Source organism: Lepisosteus oculatus, chromosome 17 (genome assembly GCF_040954835.1).
Source record: "Lepisosteus oculatus isolate fLepOcu1 chromosome 17, fLepOcu1.hap2, whole genome shotgun sequence".
NCBI classification, from domain to species: Eukaryota; Metazoa; Chordata; class Actinopteri; order Semionotiformes; family Lepisosteidae; genus Lepisosteus; species Lepisosteus oculatus.
The window spans coordinates 7,459,395-7,476,382 of record NC_090712.1 but is presented as its reverse complement, the minus strand read 5'-3'; the positions used below and the strand labels follow the sequence as shown (position 1 = coordinate 7,476,382).

Sequence of the window (16,988 nt, the reverse complement as noted above, 5' to 3'; positions counted from 1 at the left end):
ATCCATGCAATTTTTATTTGTGTCTGTTTTCTACTGTTGATTCACAAACAGGATTTCATACAGTATTTCTACACTACAATATTTAACATTTAAAAATACAGGTGGGGTAGCTGCCGCAGCATGAACAGGCTGCATAGGAACACCTTAACGGTTTATTCCAGGCTGAAAAGAGAAGAAAACACAATGTTTCGGCTGTGGAGCCTTCTTCGGGTGGAAGGGTGTAATTTAAAAATACATTACACTAATTGAAATCAAATACCAAATTCAACTGTTTATTTATTAGTGATGTCAAAAGTTATTTACATTGTTACGTTTTTGGTTATGTTGACAGTACATTAGTATAGTACTTAAGGTGGTATTTTAAATATTTCAATATTAAGTATTGTATTGTATCTTAAGTATACAATATATTTAATAATATTAAATATGTTGTATTTCATTAAATAGGAAGTACACAAACTACTTTGCTATTACTGTTTTTTTTATTTTTAAGGCGATACATGCTTGAAAACAACATTTAGTGAAAAGTAAGAATGGATCTGATTTTTTCTTCCACAGAAACCATATTAAAACCTTACTTTCAAGTACTAATCGGGAAACACAGTTTACCTTAGAATACACCTTTAATCTTTGACATTTACAACATAAATACAACCACAAACAAGTTATACTTCCGTTCAAGGTCGATAATTCAGGTTTACAATACCTGAGCATTTGAGACAGATCATGAAAATATGAATTACAAGATACATAAATCTTTAACCTTTTCACACATCAATTCTGGCGTATCCCAGGCAAGCTAAGATCCTATTGCATACAAATGAAAACTAATCTGATATGGTTTTGATTGGAAAAAACAGAGAAAACAAAACAGAGGGAATGCACGAAACCCGCTCACCAGCCTTTCTTGCCGAGTATGTGCGCCAGCAGATCTCGCAGCCCTTCCAGTGCGGAGAGCTACGGCACGTGGTGACGTCACTGAACTAGGAAGTGATTTTCTTCAAGGGTTACCGAGTTCATGGAAAAAAAATGAAAATTTTCACAGACGCCGGGAATTTTATTTGGAGCAATATACCTTAACGCAGAGTTACATGTATTTATCCAGTCGACGACTATGATTCCTTAACGATACAAAAGACAAAGTATGTGCGTGGGTTTACGTATGCATTTAAAATAGTAAGTCTGTCTTGCAATTGAGAGGGCTCTGATAACTTCAGGAGAGTTGAAAGGAAATTATGACACTTTGCAATTCATTTGAAGTGAATTAATGTTTTGTTCATAGGTATGATATACAATTTCGTAAAGATCAGTGATGCATATTGAGCACAGTGCATGCTTTTCCACTTCTTGCTCCGGAGATAGTTACATAAACGCCTCCATCACATACTGCTGTTATAAAGTGTTGCTTTAATTTTCCATTTAAACGGTGTTTCTTGCCGGAGATTTTCATTTGTTTGGATGCAGGATTTAAAAATCATTTAAAATAAAAATCATATTTAAATTATTGTATAGGGAATTTGTCAACAAAGTGCATCGCACTAGTAGATAACTCTGCATTGCGAAATTGTTTTTAAAGAAATCTTGCCGGTATAGTCGGTTAAAGTGAGTCTCGCGATTCTCCTTGCTTTATCATTGATATTAGAAAACTATGTCAGGCTAGTATTTCGACTTGTAGTTCACGAATTGTTATTTAGGACCTATCCAATATTATTTGAATACATTAATAAAACTTATATGTTTGGTCAATCGTCAAAGCAGGAAGGTCTAGAATGTATTAATTAAAACTCAATTTAGGTCATTTTTGTGAATAATAGCTGCATATCGTAAGAGCCCTGATTCTAATCGTTGAAAATCATCCACCTCAGTTTACCAAACCCCTCAACATAGACACGAGAGGTTGGTACTTCATTTGAATGTTAGTAATATTAAAAGAAATAAAAGAAATGCTGTTTTAAACTTTTGGATCCTCCAAAAGTCTGCAGTCATTTCTGTGAGAACAACCTGTTCGTAGAAAACGAATGCAAATTCATACCGCTGGAATTTGAATAGGGACGTGCCGAGGCGAACTGGCTTTTTGCTTGCTCCGATTAGAGGATTGGTAGTTACACAGTTAAATGCCACATTGCTAAAAGGCTTTTTTAACCTGTTTCATTCACGCTCTTTATCTCGAATTGCAGAGCTCTGCTGCTCGGTAAGATGCCAGGCCTCTGACCAGACGAAGGTTACAATGATGAAGGAGCTACAGTGTGGTCATGGAGAAAAGAATCAATGTGCCCGAGGCGCAGCAAGCTTCTCCATTTGTAAATGCATCTGTTGGCACTGAGGCCGCGGAGTGCGACCTAGCTACGTCAAAAAATGTGAAGTCGATGGGATTCGTACTGGTGCACGCAGGCAAGTGTTACTGAGCAGCTCCATTCTCGAATAATAACCAAAGTCGTTAATCAGTGCTCGGCAACTTTATATAAAAACCCTTTTATTTAGAGTCCTTTCAAGTTTCTGGTTTTGGTAGATACCATTGGAAGTTCACAGACACTATGAAGAAAAAATGCGTTATTTACTGGTTAAAATTCTCAATACTATCTGTATATTCAAATTAGGCCTTAAAAATATGACCTCTACAGAAGCCGATATTTATGAGAATGCTGCAGTGGGCATGTCTTTGTGGTGCAACATTTCTAGGTTTTCATGTTTAACACTGTGTATTTATCTCATAAATACCAGGATTTAGTGGACGAAGGGTTTACAATAATAAAAACAATTAATCACTAGTTGTAGCCTGAAATATCTGTTCTGGCGAATGTTTTAGTTCTCTTAAAACAGAAACCGGAAACATTTCATGTTTTTGTTTTACAACAGCATTCGTAAACAGGGACTTGTCATGCTGAAATTGTTATGATACCAATAAGTGTCCGGAAGGTACAAATTAGGACTCTGTTCATTATTCAAAGAACCTTTCTTCCTATAAATAAAACTTTGGAGAGAGTGTATCCTAAACCTAGTGATAATCTCTCTTCCTCCTCCTCCTCCTGGATTTTAGTACAAAGTTTCATACTTTTGAAAGCTTCAAAGGATGATAAACCAAAAGGGAATCTTGTAACCACATCTCAGTTCATAACTACAAATAAAACATGGTCATGAATATGCTTAAATACAGGCTTTTGCCATTTAGTGTCAGGACTTTGCTTTTAAGTGCTTATTAAATTAGTATAGCTAAATTTTCAAAGTTAAGAGCATATTCCTGAAGTGCTATAATTATGTCCTAGGAGCATCAAGGCTTAACTCGTAAACGTAAACTATAATGTATAATGTTGCAGACCCTAGAGGCCAGACCTATGTCCCAATCCTATTATTGAGTTCAATCAGATCATAATTTTGCTGCTTTCAGACAGATATTAAAAGCAGGTTTGTAATCTGATATTCTGGTCAATTACTGGTTGACTATAAAGCAACCCTGTGTTTCCAGTAGTGTACACAGAATCAAAGTGTAATTTTATTTTTAACTTTTCAGGAGCTGGTTACCACTCTGAATCCAAAGCAAAGGAATATAAACATGTCTGCAAGAGAGCCTGTCAGAAGGTAATTTTTAATTTAAATAACTCAAGCAGACAAATGTATTATTTAAATATAAATATACATATGTTCTTTTAAGAGTATAAGTCTTTTTAGATAGTGATAAGAAAACTGAAGAGTGACAGTTGGAAAAAAAACTTTAAAAATAGAAAATAGAATATCAATTTTAATATAGTGCAATATGGGGAGAGTATTAATTGCAAAAGTAACACTACGGGGAAAAAAAAACAGTTAAACTAGAAATCTCTCTCCCCACTTCCCAGAAGTGGTTGTCATTGGTAAGCTGCATGAGTGCAATAGGTCATTAAAGCAAAACCTTGCCCAAAAATGCTATATTGTTGATATGGTGACCCTGCTACATGCAAGTCCCATGGAGCTCAATAAAGATGAAAAAGCCCATCTCCTCACTGTTACTCAGAAAAGCTGCTAGTTGTGTAGTTATACCATAAGTTAAGAACTAGACTAGTAAACTGTCATGAGTTGATTTTGAAGCCCTGTTAGCTCGCTGATTTGTTATTTCATATTTAAAAGCTTACGTGCTTTCTAGGTATTAATGGGTGTTCAATTCCAGTCTCGGAGAGCTGCGGCCCTGCAAAATGTATAGGTCTTTTAAATTAGCAGCACCTGAAGAGCTGTTAATTTAGGCCAATGATAAATTCAAGTGGGTTATTAAGATGTGAGCTGCATTGAAAAACTGTGGACACAGTGACCCACAAGGATATGTATTGGCAACCCCTGTTACATTTTCAATCCAGAAACTGTAATGCCCACAGCAGTAGTCAAACTGTTAGGGGGGAAAAAAAAACTTGTTCTGTAGACTAGTCATTCCTCTAAAGACGCTTGTCTAGCTGCGTAAAGTTTTACCCCCTACAGACAGCACAAACAATGAAAACCACCTCATTCGTTAGTGCTATGTTTGTGCCGTTAAAATTAGCATTCGTGCTGCCTTTGTTTCCGAGGTATAGCGCCTTGATATTCTGTGACATCACTCAACCCCCTTATGAGATTGTAGGGAAACCAAACCGGTTTCATCCGTTAGTGCTGTGTTTGTGCTGGTTTGTACCATTGAAATTAACTTCTCAGCTTCTTTCTTTCCCAAGATATAGTGCCTTATTTTTCGGGGTTGTGACGTCACTCAGCCCCCCTACAATGTCGTAGGGGAACAGGGAACCATCTCGTTCCTTAGTGCTGCGTTTGTGCCGTTGAAAGTAACACTTTCAACACTAGTAGCACTAACGAATGAGACCGGTCCGGTTCCCCTACGACGTTGTAAGGGGGCTGGGCAAGGTCACCCCCCAAAAAAGAAGGTGCTATATCTTGGGAAAGAAAGAAGCTGGGAAGTTAAATTCAATGGTACAAACCAGCACAAACACAGCACTAATGAATGAGACCAGTTTGGTTTCCCTACGACGTAGGGGGGCTGAGTGATGTCATGACCCCAAAAAAACAAGGCGCTATAGCTCGCAAACGTAGCATTAACAAATGAGGTGGTTTTCATTGTTTGTGCTGTCTGTAGGGGGCCAACTTCACGCAGCTCAGTTATGTTGATGAAAATCATTATTACAATTATGACATTTATATTAAGAGTAAATAATGTTTAAGGTCAAATGGGATTTGATTAAATAATTCACACAATTGATTCTATTGAGATATATATATATACTTTCAACATCAGTTTAAGGCCTTCTGCTGATAATTATAGAAGTGTGAGTAATAATACATTTGAGGATTAAATAGATACAGTTATTTTCTTGTTTACAATAAATTCTGTTCCAGGCAGTAGAAAAACTGAAGTCTGGTGCTCTTGCAGTTGAAGCGGTCACAGCAGCACTTGTAGAATTAGAGGTAATTTTTATGAAAAATAAAACCTTAATATACTGTATGCATCAACCATTTAGGCAAATGTCTTTCTATCTTGAAAATATGCTACATTAAGACTGAGTTTAGAATTTACGATTTTGATGAGTGGTGTTTCTAGCAAGATTTATTTTGAACCAAAATAGGAACAGTCTTTTTAAGGCACTTGATTTGGAATAAGTTATGTAAGCTCCCTTGAGATAGCATTGTCAAATGTCTATTAAAATAGCGCCTTTTCTTCTGATAATGTTGCCTGCAGTATGTTGAGGTGAACAACACTAAGACATGAATGCCACTCAACTTGAAACTTTTTCTTGACGCCTATAAAAATGTCAATTACATGAATTTCATTCATTTGAAATAATAATGTTAGTTTTTACTAAAAACATCTTTAGGTGTTAACTACTTGAATTTTGCTGTTGGTCCTACTGAGTTAATTTTCTGTGCTATTTTTTTGTGCTTTTTGTCTGTTCAGTGAATTCTGTGTGCTGTTGTACAGCTGTTTGACTTTCTTAAAAAGTGCATAAGCTCATAAATAAACAAGCCCAAAAATAAAATTGTTAGTGTTTAATTTTCCTTGTCTTTAAATTTAAACACAACTGAAAGTAGTGATTTAATTTTGGTTTCTACTTTTCCATTAAATGCCGGTGATCTCTTTTAACTTACTTTGCCTCCACCAGTAATATTTAAAACAAAAATTAAAAATGTTATTTATGGATTTTGCAGGATTCGCCATTTACGAATGCGGGCATGGGTTCCAACTTAAACCTTTCAGGAGAAATTGAATGTGATGCCAGTATAATGGATGGAAAGTCCTTACATTTTGGAGCAGTTGGTGCTTTAAGTGGTAATTGTTCTTGAATTGACCAGAAATGATCATAACACGTTTGAGTAATTGATGTTCCCACCTGCGTCAAAACTAGTTTTATTTCTAAAATGTCATAATGGCACTAATTCTAATCAGGGCCATATAATCTAATAAGCACTGTCTAGGGCCAGTGAAAAAATGACCATGTTTATTAATTGTATGATAAAAGCTGTAACAAAGATCTCTTCTTGACTACATGTATATGTAGCAAGGTGAGGCTATTTTTGTTGTGGATCAGAAATGTTCAAGAATCTTGATCACCCATCTTCCCATTAAAATACATCCACCAAATATCCTACAAAACCTTAATCTGGCCCTGATTCTAGTGCCCCTGTTTACAAATCAGCATGATAGGATTATGTAATGCTTAATGTACATTAATTTGGAAGTGACATGATTCCTTTCTTTAAGTTATAGCAAAAAAAAACTAATACTTGCTTTGATAACAGTGTTTTAAATTGATTTTCGTTTGTAGGAGATGTTCTATCTGGGATAAATGTTTTTTAGTTAATCAAGTCAGAACTTTGTGAAACTACTATTTTGTATTACTATACAAAAGTGTGACCAGGAAATCTTTCCTTGATTTACAGTATGTGTCCTGCAGTGGAGTTTATATTTTCCTTTTTTTTAATTAAGGCAAAATAGAAGATGCTTCTGAGTTAGTTCGCTGTGCCCTTGAGGTTAGAGCAAATACACCACTTGGTGAAAATAAAGCAGCAACCAAGTTTTTTTCCTGAGACACTGAGATTCAGTTGTTAGCTGATATTTTAATTGCAGCAGAGCTGTAATTTTCTTACCTCTCAGTCATCCTAAAGATCTTGTGTTTAACAGTTATTTGCAGTGTTAGTCATCCTACTTGAAAAACGCTCACAGCAGGGAATTCTTTAAAAATGAAATGGCTCAGTCACTATTCTAACAGAGACCTTTTAGGACAGGTCAGAACGCTGAACAGAAATGATAGAATATGCAAAATTCTTCATACACTCAGTTGGTAAAGGTTGGCACCTATGTTGCCGTTACTATTTATAATACAATTTTAAGTAAATATATCATATAAATATATTCAGTATTACAGAAAATTAAGTGTAGCTTGCATTGTTAATTTTGAACAGTGCTCCAGAATGGATTTCCCCTGCTTGAAAAAAAGGGGATGGAATTAATACAAAAGAATTTTGGAAGCTTGTGCATAAAACCAGGGATAAGCATAGTAAATCCAGAATTTCCCTGAGTGAGAAAAAATCTTCCTGAAAAATTAATTAATATATAACTGAATTAACATCTTCTCTTCTTTGGAATGCCTGTCTTATGGTTCCAATTATTATCTTATTTTCCAGGCATAAAGAATCCGGTCTTAGTTGCAAACAGGCTATTGAGTGAAGCCCAGAAAGGGAAGTTGTCAGCTGGCAGAATTCCTCCTTGGTAATTACTTTGTTCTGCTTTCGTCTTTTGAGTGTCTTTTGTTCCATGGGGAAGAGAATGCTATTCATAACTAAAGCATGGAGATGCTGTTGGTAATATATCATCTATTGTGCATTTGTTAAAAAGAAGGGCCGGCAACTTTGTTCTTGCGGATTATAATTTTTTTTTCCTGAAGTGTGTCCGAATGCAACAGGGACATTGCTAGGCTTCCTCTCTGGGTTCCATGTTGTAGCGCAAGCTGTTGAAGAATGTGCGATCAGAAGCAGAATGAAACATTCCCTTGGCTGTTGCATTGCTCCCCAAAGAATAATATAAGTGACAGATGCTTTCCTATTTCAGAAGCTACTGTTTTTTGCACTTACAAATGGAAAATGACTGCTGGCTGCTGAGGTGTTTAGTGTCATTACATTAAAAAAGGCTTTTTTTATGAAGGCTATGAGAATTTAGCAAAAGGGTTCAAGGGAGGTGAAGGCACCTGTTGCTGGGTATGTTTCAACTGATGTTTCTTGTTTTGGTTCAGTAAAATTACTTTATATGTCAGGGCAATGCACTGTGCATTAGTTTAAAGATGGTTTCTGGTTTAGAGTTTAGATTAAGGTGTGAGAATTCATGTGAGATGAAGGTTTTGAGAGTTAGTCTTAAGATTAAGGTTTGTAGTTTAGGTTTAGGGTTAGTTTTGAAGGTGAGAGGTAAATGCCCAGGGTTAGGTATGGATGAAGATTTAAGCTGGTGGTTGGGGTGAGGCACAGGGATATGATAAGCGTTTATGAATTTAGGAAATTATAGTGCTCATGACTCTATACCTTCACCTTGAATTCAAGGCGTATTCATATGTGCTTACCTTGTATTCATACCCTACTTTGTATTCAAAACTCTAAGCCCCATTTCTGAATGTAACACATTCTACATGCAATCCTAGACCTGAAGAGAAACAAAATCCTTAATCATTGATTAGCTTTAATCCCATTTAACACATACATTTATTCTGGAGATGGCTCATGTTGATTTTGAAGACCATTGCTTATAACAAACTTCTTTCTCCTTCATTTTTACCTTACAACGTTGTACACTTTATACAATGAAACATTTTGACACAATTTATTCTTTAAAAATTAAGGTCCTGCCTAGTCCATACATAATATAATTTGTAATTCCCTGTTGTTACTCTTTACCTTCTCTTGCTGTGCCAAATTTTTCCAATCCTCTGTTTTTCCAATTGTTTTATCAGTTTAGCCCCTCTCCTACACTCCTAAAACCTAACTGAAAAATTCACACACAAAGGTTAACCCGAAGGTAAACCCAGAATCTCAATTTTAATGTAACTCTAACACTTAGACTCAAGTCACTAGCAGACTAAGGTCTCTCACTTATATTTTTATCTTCTCTAGGATTTGTCTTCACACTAGCTCTGTATCATTAGTCTTTATAAGTCCTATACTAATTGAACCTCAATTCTATCTTTGATTTTAAACATGATTTAAACCAATCTGTGAATTCTAATCCTGTAATCCCAATTTCAGTCAGCCATTAAGAAAGGCTACAAAGCAAGCCTGTAAATCCCTCCCAGTGTTTTTGAATGTTTGAAGTTTGTTTTATCCCAGCTTTCTCGTTGGAAGAGGAGCATATTACTGGGCACGTGATCATGGGATACCATATTGCCTTCCAGAAAAAATGGCCACAAGTAAGTACAGCAGTTGGGGAATCAAATATTTGCTATTTTAATCAGTGTATTCATTTCAAATTGTTACTAACTTTAAAATTGTGTATGTGTTGGATTTTTCATTTAAAGCACAATGTTCTCTGTGTTTATTGGTTTGTTTAACTTGCACACACCACTGGAAAAAGATTACCTTCTGAGCAATGTTTCATGAGGTTTCAGTAAAATGTTACTCCAGTACTTTGTTACTTGAAAAACACTCAGAAATGCATTATTATGCCCTGCAAACAGATTGTAATCCTTACTGCATCTCACTTCTGGGAGAAATGACACGCAAAGAATCCCTTTTGCTTTTGTCACCTGTGGGACTGGGCAGTAGCAGAAGCAGCTGTATCAGATTTACACCTGACCACTACTGTGTTTGTTGTTGTGACAGACATAGAGAAAAGAAGCTATTGTCCTGACTGCGCAGGGGTTCCTCTGCTGTTTTTGCTCAATAAGGGGGGAACTGGATAGCTCCTGCCTACCCCAGATTGAAGTATATAATAAAATAAATCATGGACAATGCTCTATTTACAAAAAAAAAAAACAAAGAATTTACATTTTCAGGGACTCACTTTATAATAAACATCTGTAAGAAATTATAATCTTAATAAGATTTAACTAGACATGAAGTCTGTTTCTGATGTTTTTTCTACTTTTAGGAGGCCCCTTTGAAAGAAAATTACATGGAAAAATCAGTGCATGATATACAGTAGATACTGTAGGACAGTCGGTAAATTAATAGTTGTATTTTATGCCTACTCTAAAAGCATTTTTAGGAGCAACAGCATTCAGTAATATTAAGAAACTACTTGAACGTGATATACTGTATTCATTGATGTATATAAAATATCGGAGTATTTTATTTACACTTAATCTGCGATTTAAAAGAATTCCATTTAATTTATTTCCTGTGAACCAAAACTTCTGAAGTTTAGGAGACAGGTTCTCACATCTGTCTTTTGAATTTGGATTCTTTTTTAATCCCAATTCAAAAAGTCCATGCTACAAACAGCATGTTTCTAACACATTTGTGTTAGTATTTACTGATCAGGAAGCATGACTTAGAGCTTTATAATCACAGAAGTTGCACTATAATGTTTCAGAAGCAATAAAGTTGTTTACTTATTTGGCAGTTCACTTCTTTCATTGCAAATTAAAGATCCTGTAATGTTTTTATAAGGCCTTCTTGCATTCCATTTGATTGTAAAATACCTAAATTACATTAAATGTATTTCTACGTTTTCTTTGATTAAAAGATTTTGACTAGAACTGAAACATTAGGCTGTAAACAATGATGACGTTCTTTTTTCTGATCTGCTTTAAATAGTTACTTTTAACCCAAAGATTATTTTCCATTCCAAAAAACCCTCATTAAGTAAGAAGGACCCTATTGATGTTGTGTACCTCATTAGCTTTTGTCTGCTGAGTATTTGAAGTTTTTTCAGACTGATTATTGCAATACAGCTCATGTGCTGTTTGTTGTGCAGTGCTTTAGGCTAAGCACAGAGCCTTACATTGACAAAACGTTAGGATAAAATGTAGCTGACCATAACTGTAACATTGGACTTTGTCAGACAGTGGTAAGTAGTACTTTATATACAGTATGATTAGGCAATTCAGATTACTTTACCCCCTTTTTTAATAGCTTAACATGCTCCAAACTTTTCTTTTGAAGAGGAAGACTCTCGAAGAAACATTTTCTCATATATTAAATTGCATTGTAAAACAAAGGCACACACGGGCTACTATAAAGTTGTAAATAATTGTGAAACTTTTTAGAAATGAGTCCATTGCCCTGTGTTTCTCACAGGTTGTCCTAGTGGAGCTACAGTTCAGTATATCTCCAGTAAGTATAACGCCCCCTACAAAGAGCTGGAGTGCTCCTTGGGTGCTGACAGTTGAGATGGGAGTGGGAGAAGTGGGGCCAGAGCCTTAATAACCCAATCAGTTTCTCTGTCCTTTGGGCCGTCCCAGCATCAGCCCCTCCACGCTTGCTTGGTAGTCCTCTTCAGCCTCCAGTATAGGCTTTTCCTCTTTGAAGGAAAAAGAAAACTCAGTTTGACCAAGTCTCTCAAACGCAGCCCTTTGTTCTGTTTTTTTTTTTTAGCTCCTCGGTAACTTGGGGAGAATTTGTGCGGATCTTCTTCTGGGAGGAGAGGGGGGGAAGATGAAAGAGTTGTTAATGTAGATAAAAAAGAATCCAGACCGCTGTCTAGAACAGATGCCTGGATGTCAAAATCTATTTTGTTCATGACCTTTAAGAAGGGAAGCTTTTTGTGTAACGTTTGTGATTCAGTTATAAATCTGAAAGTTTGTATTGAAGCAAACAGTATATCCGAAACAGTTAATTGATTACCGTTGCTGGCATCGACAAAGTGCATTTGAAAAAATGGAAGAAAAGTTAAATGATATTTATGCCATACCAAAATGTCTTTCTTTGTCTCACATAGAGTTTAGTTTGTCAGCATTTAAGAGGAACAAGCGGAAGATGGAGTTGGCAGAAAAGGTGGAAACTGAATTCATACAGACAAAGAAAAGAAGACAATCAAGTGAAAACGTTAGTAATTCATGTATTCTGCCTGTCAAATGAAACAGGCTTGCAGTAGTGTTGGGAAAAGTAGAGGCTAATTTTTGTTTGATGTCATCCTTTTGCAAATGCTTTGATAGACAAATGCAAATAAGTAAACCCTTTATTAAGCCTATATAACCCTGTTTGTTATTTGTTCTACCAATGAAAGCAGCAATAGAACTAAACAAATCAGTCCAAAAAATCTTAGGATCTAAAAATTAAAAGAAAATAGTGATAAAAAATTAGTTTTAGATATATAAAATATTAGTTTTAGCCTGTTTTTTAAAATATTTTTAAATGGATTTATGTTAGATTCCCCCAGTAAATGTGGAATATAAGCTTTTTTACTGATGTTATCCACAAATGCTTTTTCTAAAAATATCATTAGATATTCAGCAGTGACTAAGGAATACTGTATCTTAAGAATTTTGCTGTATTATAGAAGTTGCTGAATGCTGCTTTACTTGTTCAGTCTTTGAGGAGTGAGCATAGAGGCATCATAAACAGACCTTTTTTAGCAAGATTAATTTGTTTGCTTGACAAAATTTGACCACAACTGTAATATGCTGTATTCTATTTTATATTACCTTTTAAATGTAGCCTTAATGATTGTATTCATCTTTACATTATTGCACTGTTCTGCTTCCGCTTTCAAGATAAAAGCATACATCTTGAAATGTGGAGTCCTCTAATTTATTCCTGCCAAATGTGCATGAGAACCAAACCACCAACTGGTGACCAGTAGTTACGTGGGAGGAAAGACTTCAATTATTTGTAATTACAGAAAAAAACCAAATGATTTGGAAATAAACAGCCACACAAACGAATAATCAGTCTGCTGGTTTACAGCTATTGTGATTTACGTTTGAATGCTTATGAAAATATTTCTATTGAGGCATTTTAGTGTCTGAAGGCCAAAGCTGTGAGTCCCCGTTACCACCTACTCAAGCACTCCTGACCACAGAGCTAGGTATGTGACTGAGAAATGAGGTATACCTGCAAAAGTCACTTGGTGGCATCCTTACGCAATGCTGAGGAGTGCTATATTCAGCAGAAGCTTAACTGAAAGTTGCTGATCAGAAGCCTTAAAAAATTGAGAAAAACTGTGCAGTCAAATTGTTATGCGTAAGATAAGCAGAATTCCAGCTTGCCAGCATTAATTTTGCCAGTGCTTAGCTCATGTGCTGATAGCTTAAGTGAACCTCATCCATTTTAAAATGCTTCCCTGAAAATGCTTACTTCAGAAGTAGTTAAATACATTATTAAAGCTGCCCAAAATCTAAGCGCTGAAACACTTTTTTTTTTCAGTAAGGAAAACTTCTGAATATGATTACAATGAAAGCCAAATGGTATAGCTCCAAAAGTAGACATTTCAAATATATGCCATGTACGGATATAGATATAACATGCTCCAGTCTCATATAAAAGTTTAAATGTGTACTTAAAATTTAGAAGAGTTTAGGGTTGTGATTGGAGAAGACTTTTATATTAGCAAAAGTGTTCTTCCCTAGCTCTGATGACATGCATGCTGTACCATATGTCTTTAAGACCTTTTTCTGAATGCACATATAATAAATGGAAAGATACTTCATTTATTTTTTAAGGAAAAGAAAATACAATGTTGTGAAAAAGGGAAAGCCAGTGACTTTCATTCTTTCTCTTCTTAGGGTTGGGACTTCTAGATATTTTCTTTGTGTGGCATACATTGACCAAAGATAATGTAGTTTTACACCCTTTACAAAAGCTTGTTTCAGATTCATACCGTTATCTACAAGTACTAGGATTCATGAAAACGAGAACCTCCTTAGTTCAATGCATTTTCTTGAACAGATGTTTGTGAAAACTGCATGTGTTGTATTGCAACATGGTGTCAGTTTGTGCTGTGGGCCTTTTCATCCCATTGGTCCATTGTTTGTTGCTTCCAGGGAGATCTTTTATGGACTATTGGATTTTATTTTGGATTTTAAAGTCTCTCTTTAGTGAATCATCACACTAAACAGATTGCCGACAATGTAACAAGTTGTTAACATGTTTGATCTTATCACAATTATTTGTTTAAATATGACAGAAGCACTTCCGTATTAGATAGGCGGATTTGGTTTTGCACAGTAGTTGCACAAGTGTCTGCTGTATCCTCAGACTGATGTCACCATATACAGCTCCTGTTACCTCTAATTCCATCTGTGGAACAATTAGGAGTGCTCTGGTGGCAAGTACAGTTTCACCGAGAGGAACAAATTTAAAGCTGCAGCCTTCTGTGTGGGTTACACAAAGAACGAAGACTGTGTTATGTATTCTTTGAAGTGTATTGTGGGTATCAATCTTTTTTTTCCCCCCCTTTTCATGGCTTCCCCTTTCATTCACCATCTTGAAATTATTATGTAAATTCTTCACCGTATCATAGTTAATCATGTTACTTTTCTTTTTGGGCGAGAGGTAAATTTAAACATCAAAGAAACGGCCTTTCTGTGAGGCTTCTGGATCGTTTTTGCTCCGAATGTCAGTTAATTGAAGTGTATAGATAGAGCGGTGCTGTGCGAGGTGGCGCAAATGCTTGTGTCTCACACTGCTAGGTTTACCTTTATCCTAGATATCTGTGTGGTCCTGCAGGATGAAATGTGGCCGTATGGGCGATGGCTTTTAATAAATTAGGCAGAGGTCGTTCACGGGTTATTAACTATAAATCTTAAAGATTAAATCATAATAGGAGCCTGTATAAAGTTCAACCAGTACTGTTATTCAACTGGAAAGACAAACACAAGGCTTCCCAGGCCACGTCTGAGCTTTTTAAGGTCTTTAAAAGGAAGCGCTGTGAACGAAAGAGGTAGTATTGTGCTAGGGATTCAGTAAGTTAAAGTAGGAATTCCTCAGTTGTATTCGCATGGTATGAACAATCAGCTTTAAAAACAGGAGATTTTTTCCTCTGCACTAAAAGCCTTGCACTTTGCAAGTTTATCTTTGATGGATTTGCTCATTTTTCTTTACTTTGGAAGTAAATTTGGAATAAAAAACCAAATCCTTGAAGGATCTGTGTCTTTCATCTTGACTGAATATTTGGCAGCCAGATAGTTATGAGTTAAAGATGCATTATTAATGTCTACAAGGGTGGCAGCCATTTAGCTTAGTTACTGAAAAGAAACATTTTGAAAAATTCTGCTAAGCCTCTGTCATTAAGCCCCTTATGGCAATTGCAGAATTTACTACTTGTCCTAGCAATAATATATATACATACCTTTTTAATGGTATTTTTGAAAGCCTTTTCTATGACAAAGGGATGTTCATTAATGGAGAAGAAATTTACAGTTTTCATTTTTTTCCCTTTTTATGTAACAATGGTGGCACAGTAGACTAATTATAAATACATCCTTAGAAATAGCTTGGCAGCATTTTCATGGTTTCCTGTTATGTCGCAGTATTTGAAAAGAGTACATTTTTAATAAGGAATTCATTCAGCCAAGGAATAAAAAAAGAGCTGCAACATATCTCGGTTTCTAAACTGGTTCTGACAGAATCTGGCAGTGCTGCATTAAAGAAAAGGAACATGGACAGTCATAGAGTCAGGCATTGCGATTATAGCCTGTCTTGTGTTGGGTTCAGACTTAAAGTTGGTCACTTGTCATTTTTCAGTGCTTAATTTCTCAATTTCTTTCCCCTCTGCTGTCCTCACCTTCTTAAATCTGTCACCAGGGTCATGTGTTAAGTGCCCCTTTCCAGCCCCCACTCCTTCAAACTTCATGTATTTAAATCAAATCAAATCAAAGTTTATTTATCAAATGCACAACAATACAGCATGCAGCAGTAGTTGCTGGCAATGAAATGTATTTTCTGCGAGCTCACAAAAAGCTTGCGGAAAAGCGATTGTGACAAAATTGTGACACAAATCACAAAATTCACAAAAACACAAAAATCATTGAGGTTACGAAAATAAGGTTACATAATAATAGATGTAATAGAAATTGAATAAAACTCAATATGAATAGAGCTGCTATGTGTCCATGGTGTATACAATATATACAAGTAGTGCAGTTATGCTGAATACAGTGAAAACTGTGTGTCCATTTTTGCAGTGTAGGTAAGAAAAAGCCAAAACCTTGTGTCAGGCAGCCTACTGAGTAGTAGACAAGGAGTTCAAAAGGCGACAAGGATGATGGGGCAGGGCCTTAGGTGTCAGTCTTAACAGTTTTTGTAAGGATTTCATAAGTTTACAGGATGTAAGGAATACAGCAGAAATGTCCCTGTATACATTTAAATATAATGTATATTTAACCTCCTCCACCATCTAATGTAGTTTGGGGGACAAGGAGTGTGGACACATCTCAGTACAACACAGTATTTTTAGCTTCAGTGAACATAGAAGGCACTTAAAAAATTTTATACAGACGAGGAGACACGTCTTACTTTTTCCAGGCCTTCAGCCTTATCCCTTTCAGCATGTTGAAAAAAGATTAAAACTACCAACTTTCAAAGAACCCGACCCTTTGTGTAATAAGTTTATTAAGGGGTGTGCTGTGGATTGCATGATAAATTGTGATTACAGCTAGCCTGTTTTTGATTTTTGTGCAGTATAATTTTTTTTCCCTTAAGAATGCCAGCGTTAGCCAAGATATAAAAAACATTTTGTTTTCTGATTAGACTCTTTCTATTTAACCAGAAGAACAGCACCTGTTCCATATGCATTGGCAGACATGGACACCCCAGTGTTATGTACCATCCAATAACAAAATTAGCTGAAGTGTGTTTTTGATGAGCAGCCTATTCTTAAGCTTTGTTTTTGGATTCACTAATTTGAAACGTATGCAAGGATTGTATTTTAGCCTAAGACACACAGGTGAACTCTGAAAAACATCGTCGTATTTTTTACAAAAAAACAGCTCAATATTTTTTTTTCTGTTAATTGCTCTTTTTACATTTGACAAAGAAAACTGACGTCTTAGTGAAAAGGAAAGTTGTGGGTTGCTGAGGTTAACAATATTTAACTGTATAACTCAACTAGATGCAGATGA

The 16,988-nt window shown here is 35.7% G+C and overlaps 1 protein-coding gene across 4 annotated transcripts in view; it reads left to right on the top strand.

Moving 5' to 3' along the window:
- The first annotated feature begins 981 nt into the window (after window positions 1–981).
- Window positions 982–16,988, top strand: part of tasp1 (taspase, threonine aspartase, 1) — a 45,554-nt gene continuing 29,547 nt past the window's right edge. The window contains exons 1-8 of one of the 4 annotated variants that reach the window (XM_015363212.2): window positions 982–1,142; window positions 2,178–2,391; window positions 3,509–3,576; window positions 5,347–5,415; window positions 6,154–6,274; window positions 7,630–7,714; window positions 9,316–9,395; window positions 11,867–11,973. In XM_015363212.2, coding sequence (XP_015218698.1) covers window positions 2,253–2,391; window positions 3,509–3,576; window positions 5,347–5,415; window positions 6,154–6,274; window positions 7,630–7,714; window positions 9,316–9,395; window positions 11,867–11,973 — 669 coding nt within the window. In that variant the 5' untranslated portion in view covers window positions 982–1,142; window positions 2,178–2,252. Of the gene's footprint in view, window positions 1,177–1,202; window positions 1,283–1,873; window positions 1,897–2,177; window positions 2,392–3,508; window positions 3,577–5,346; window positions 5,416–6,153; window positions 6,275–7,629; window positions 7,715–9,315; window positions 9,396–11,866; window positions 11,974–16,988 lie in introns of those variants that run through there. The other 3 variants (XM_006638722.3, XM_015363213.2, XM_015363214.2) reach the window with 3 other exon arrangements.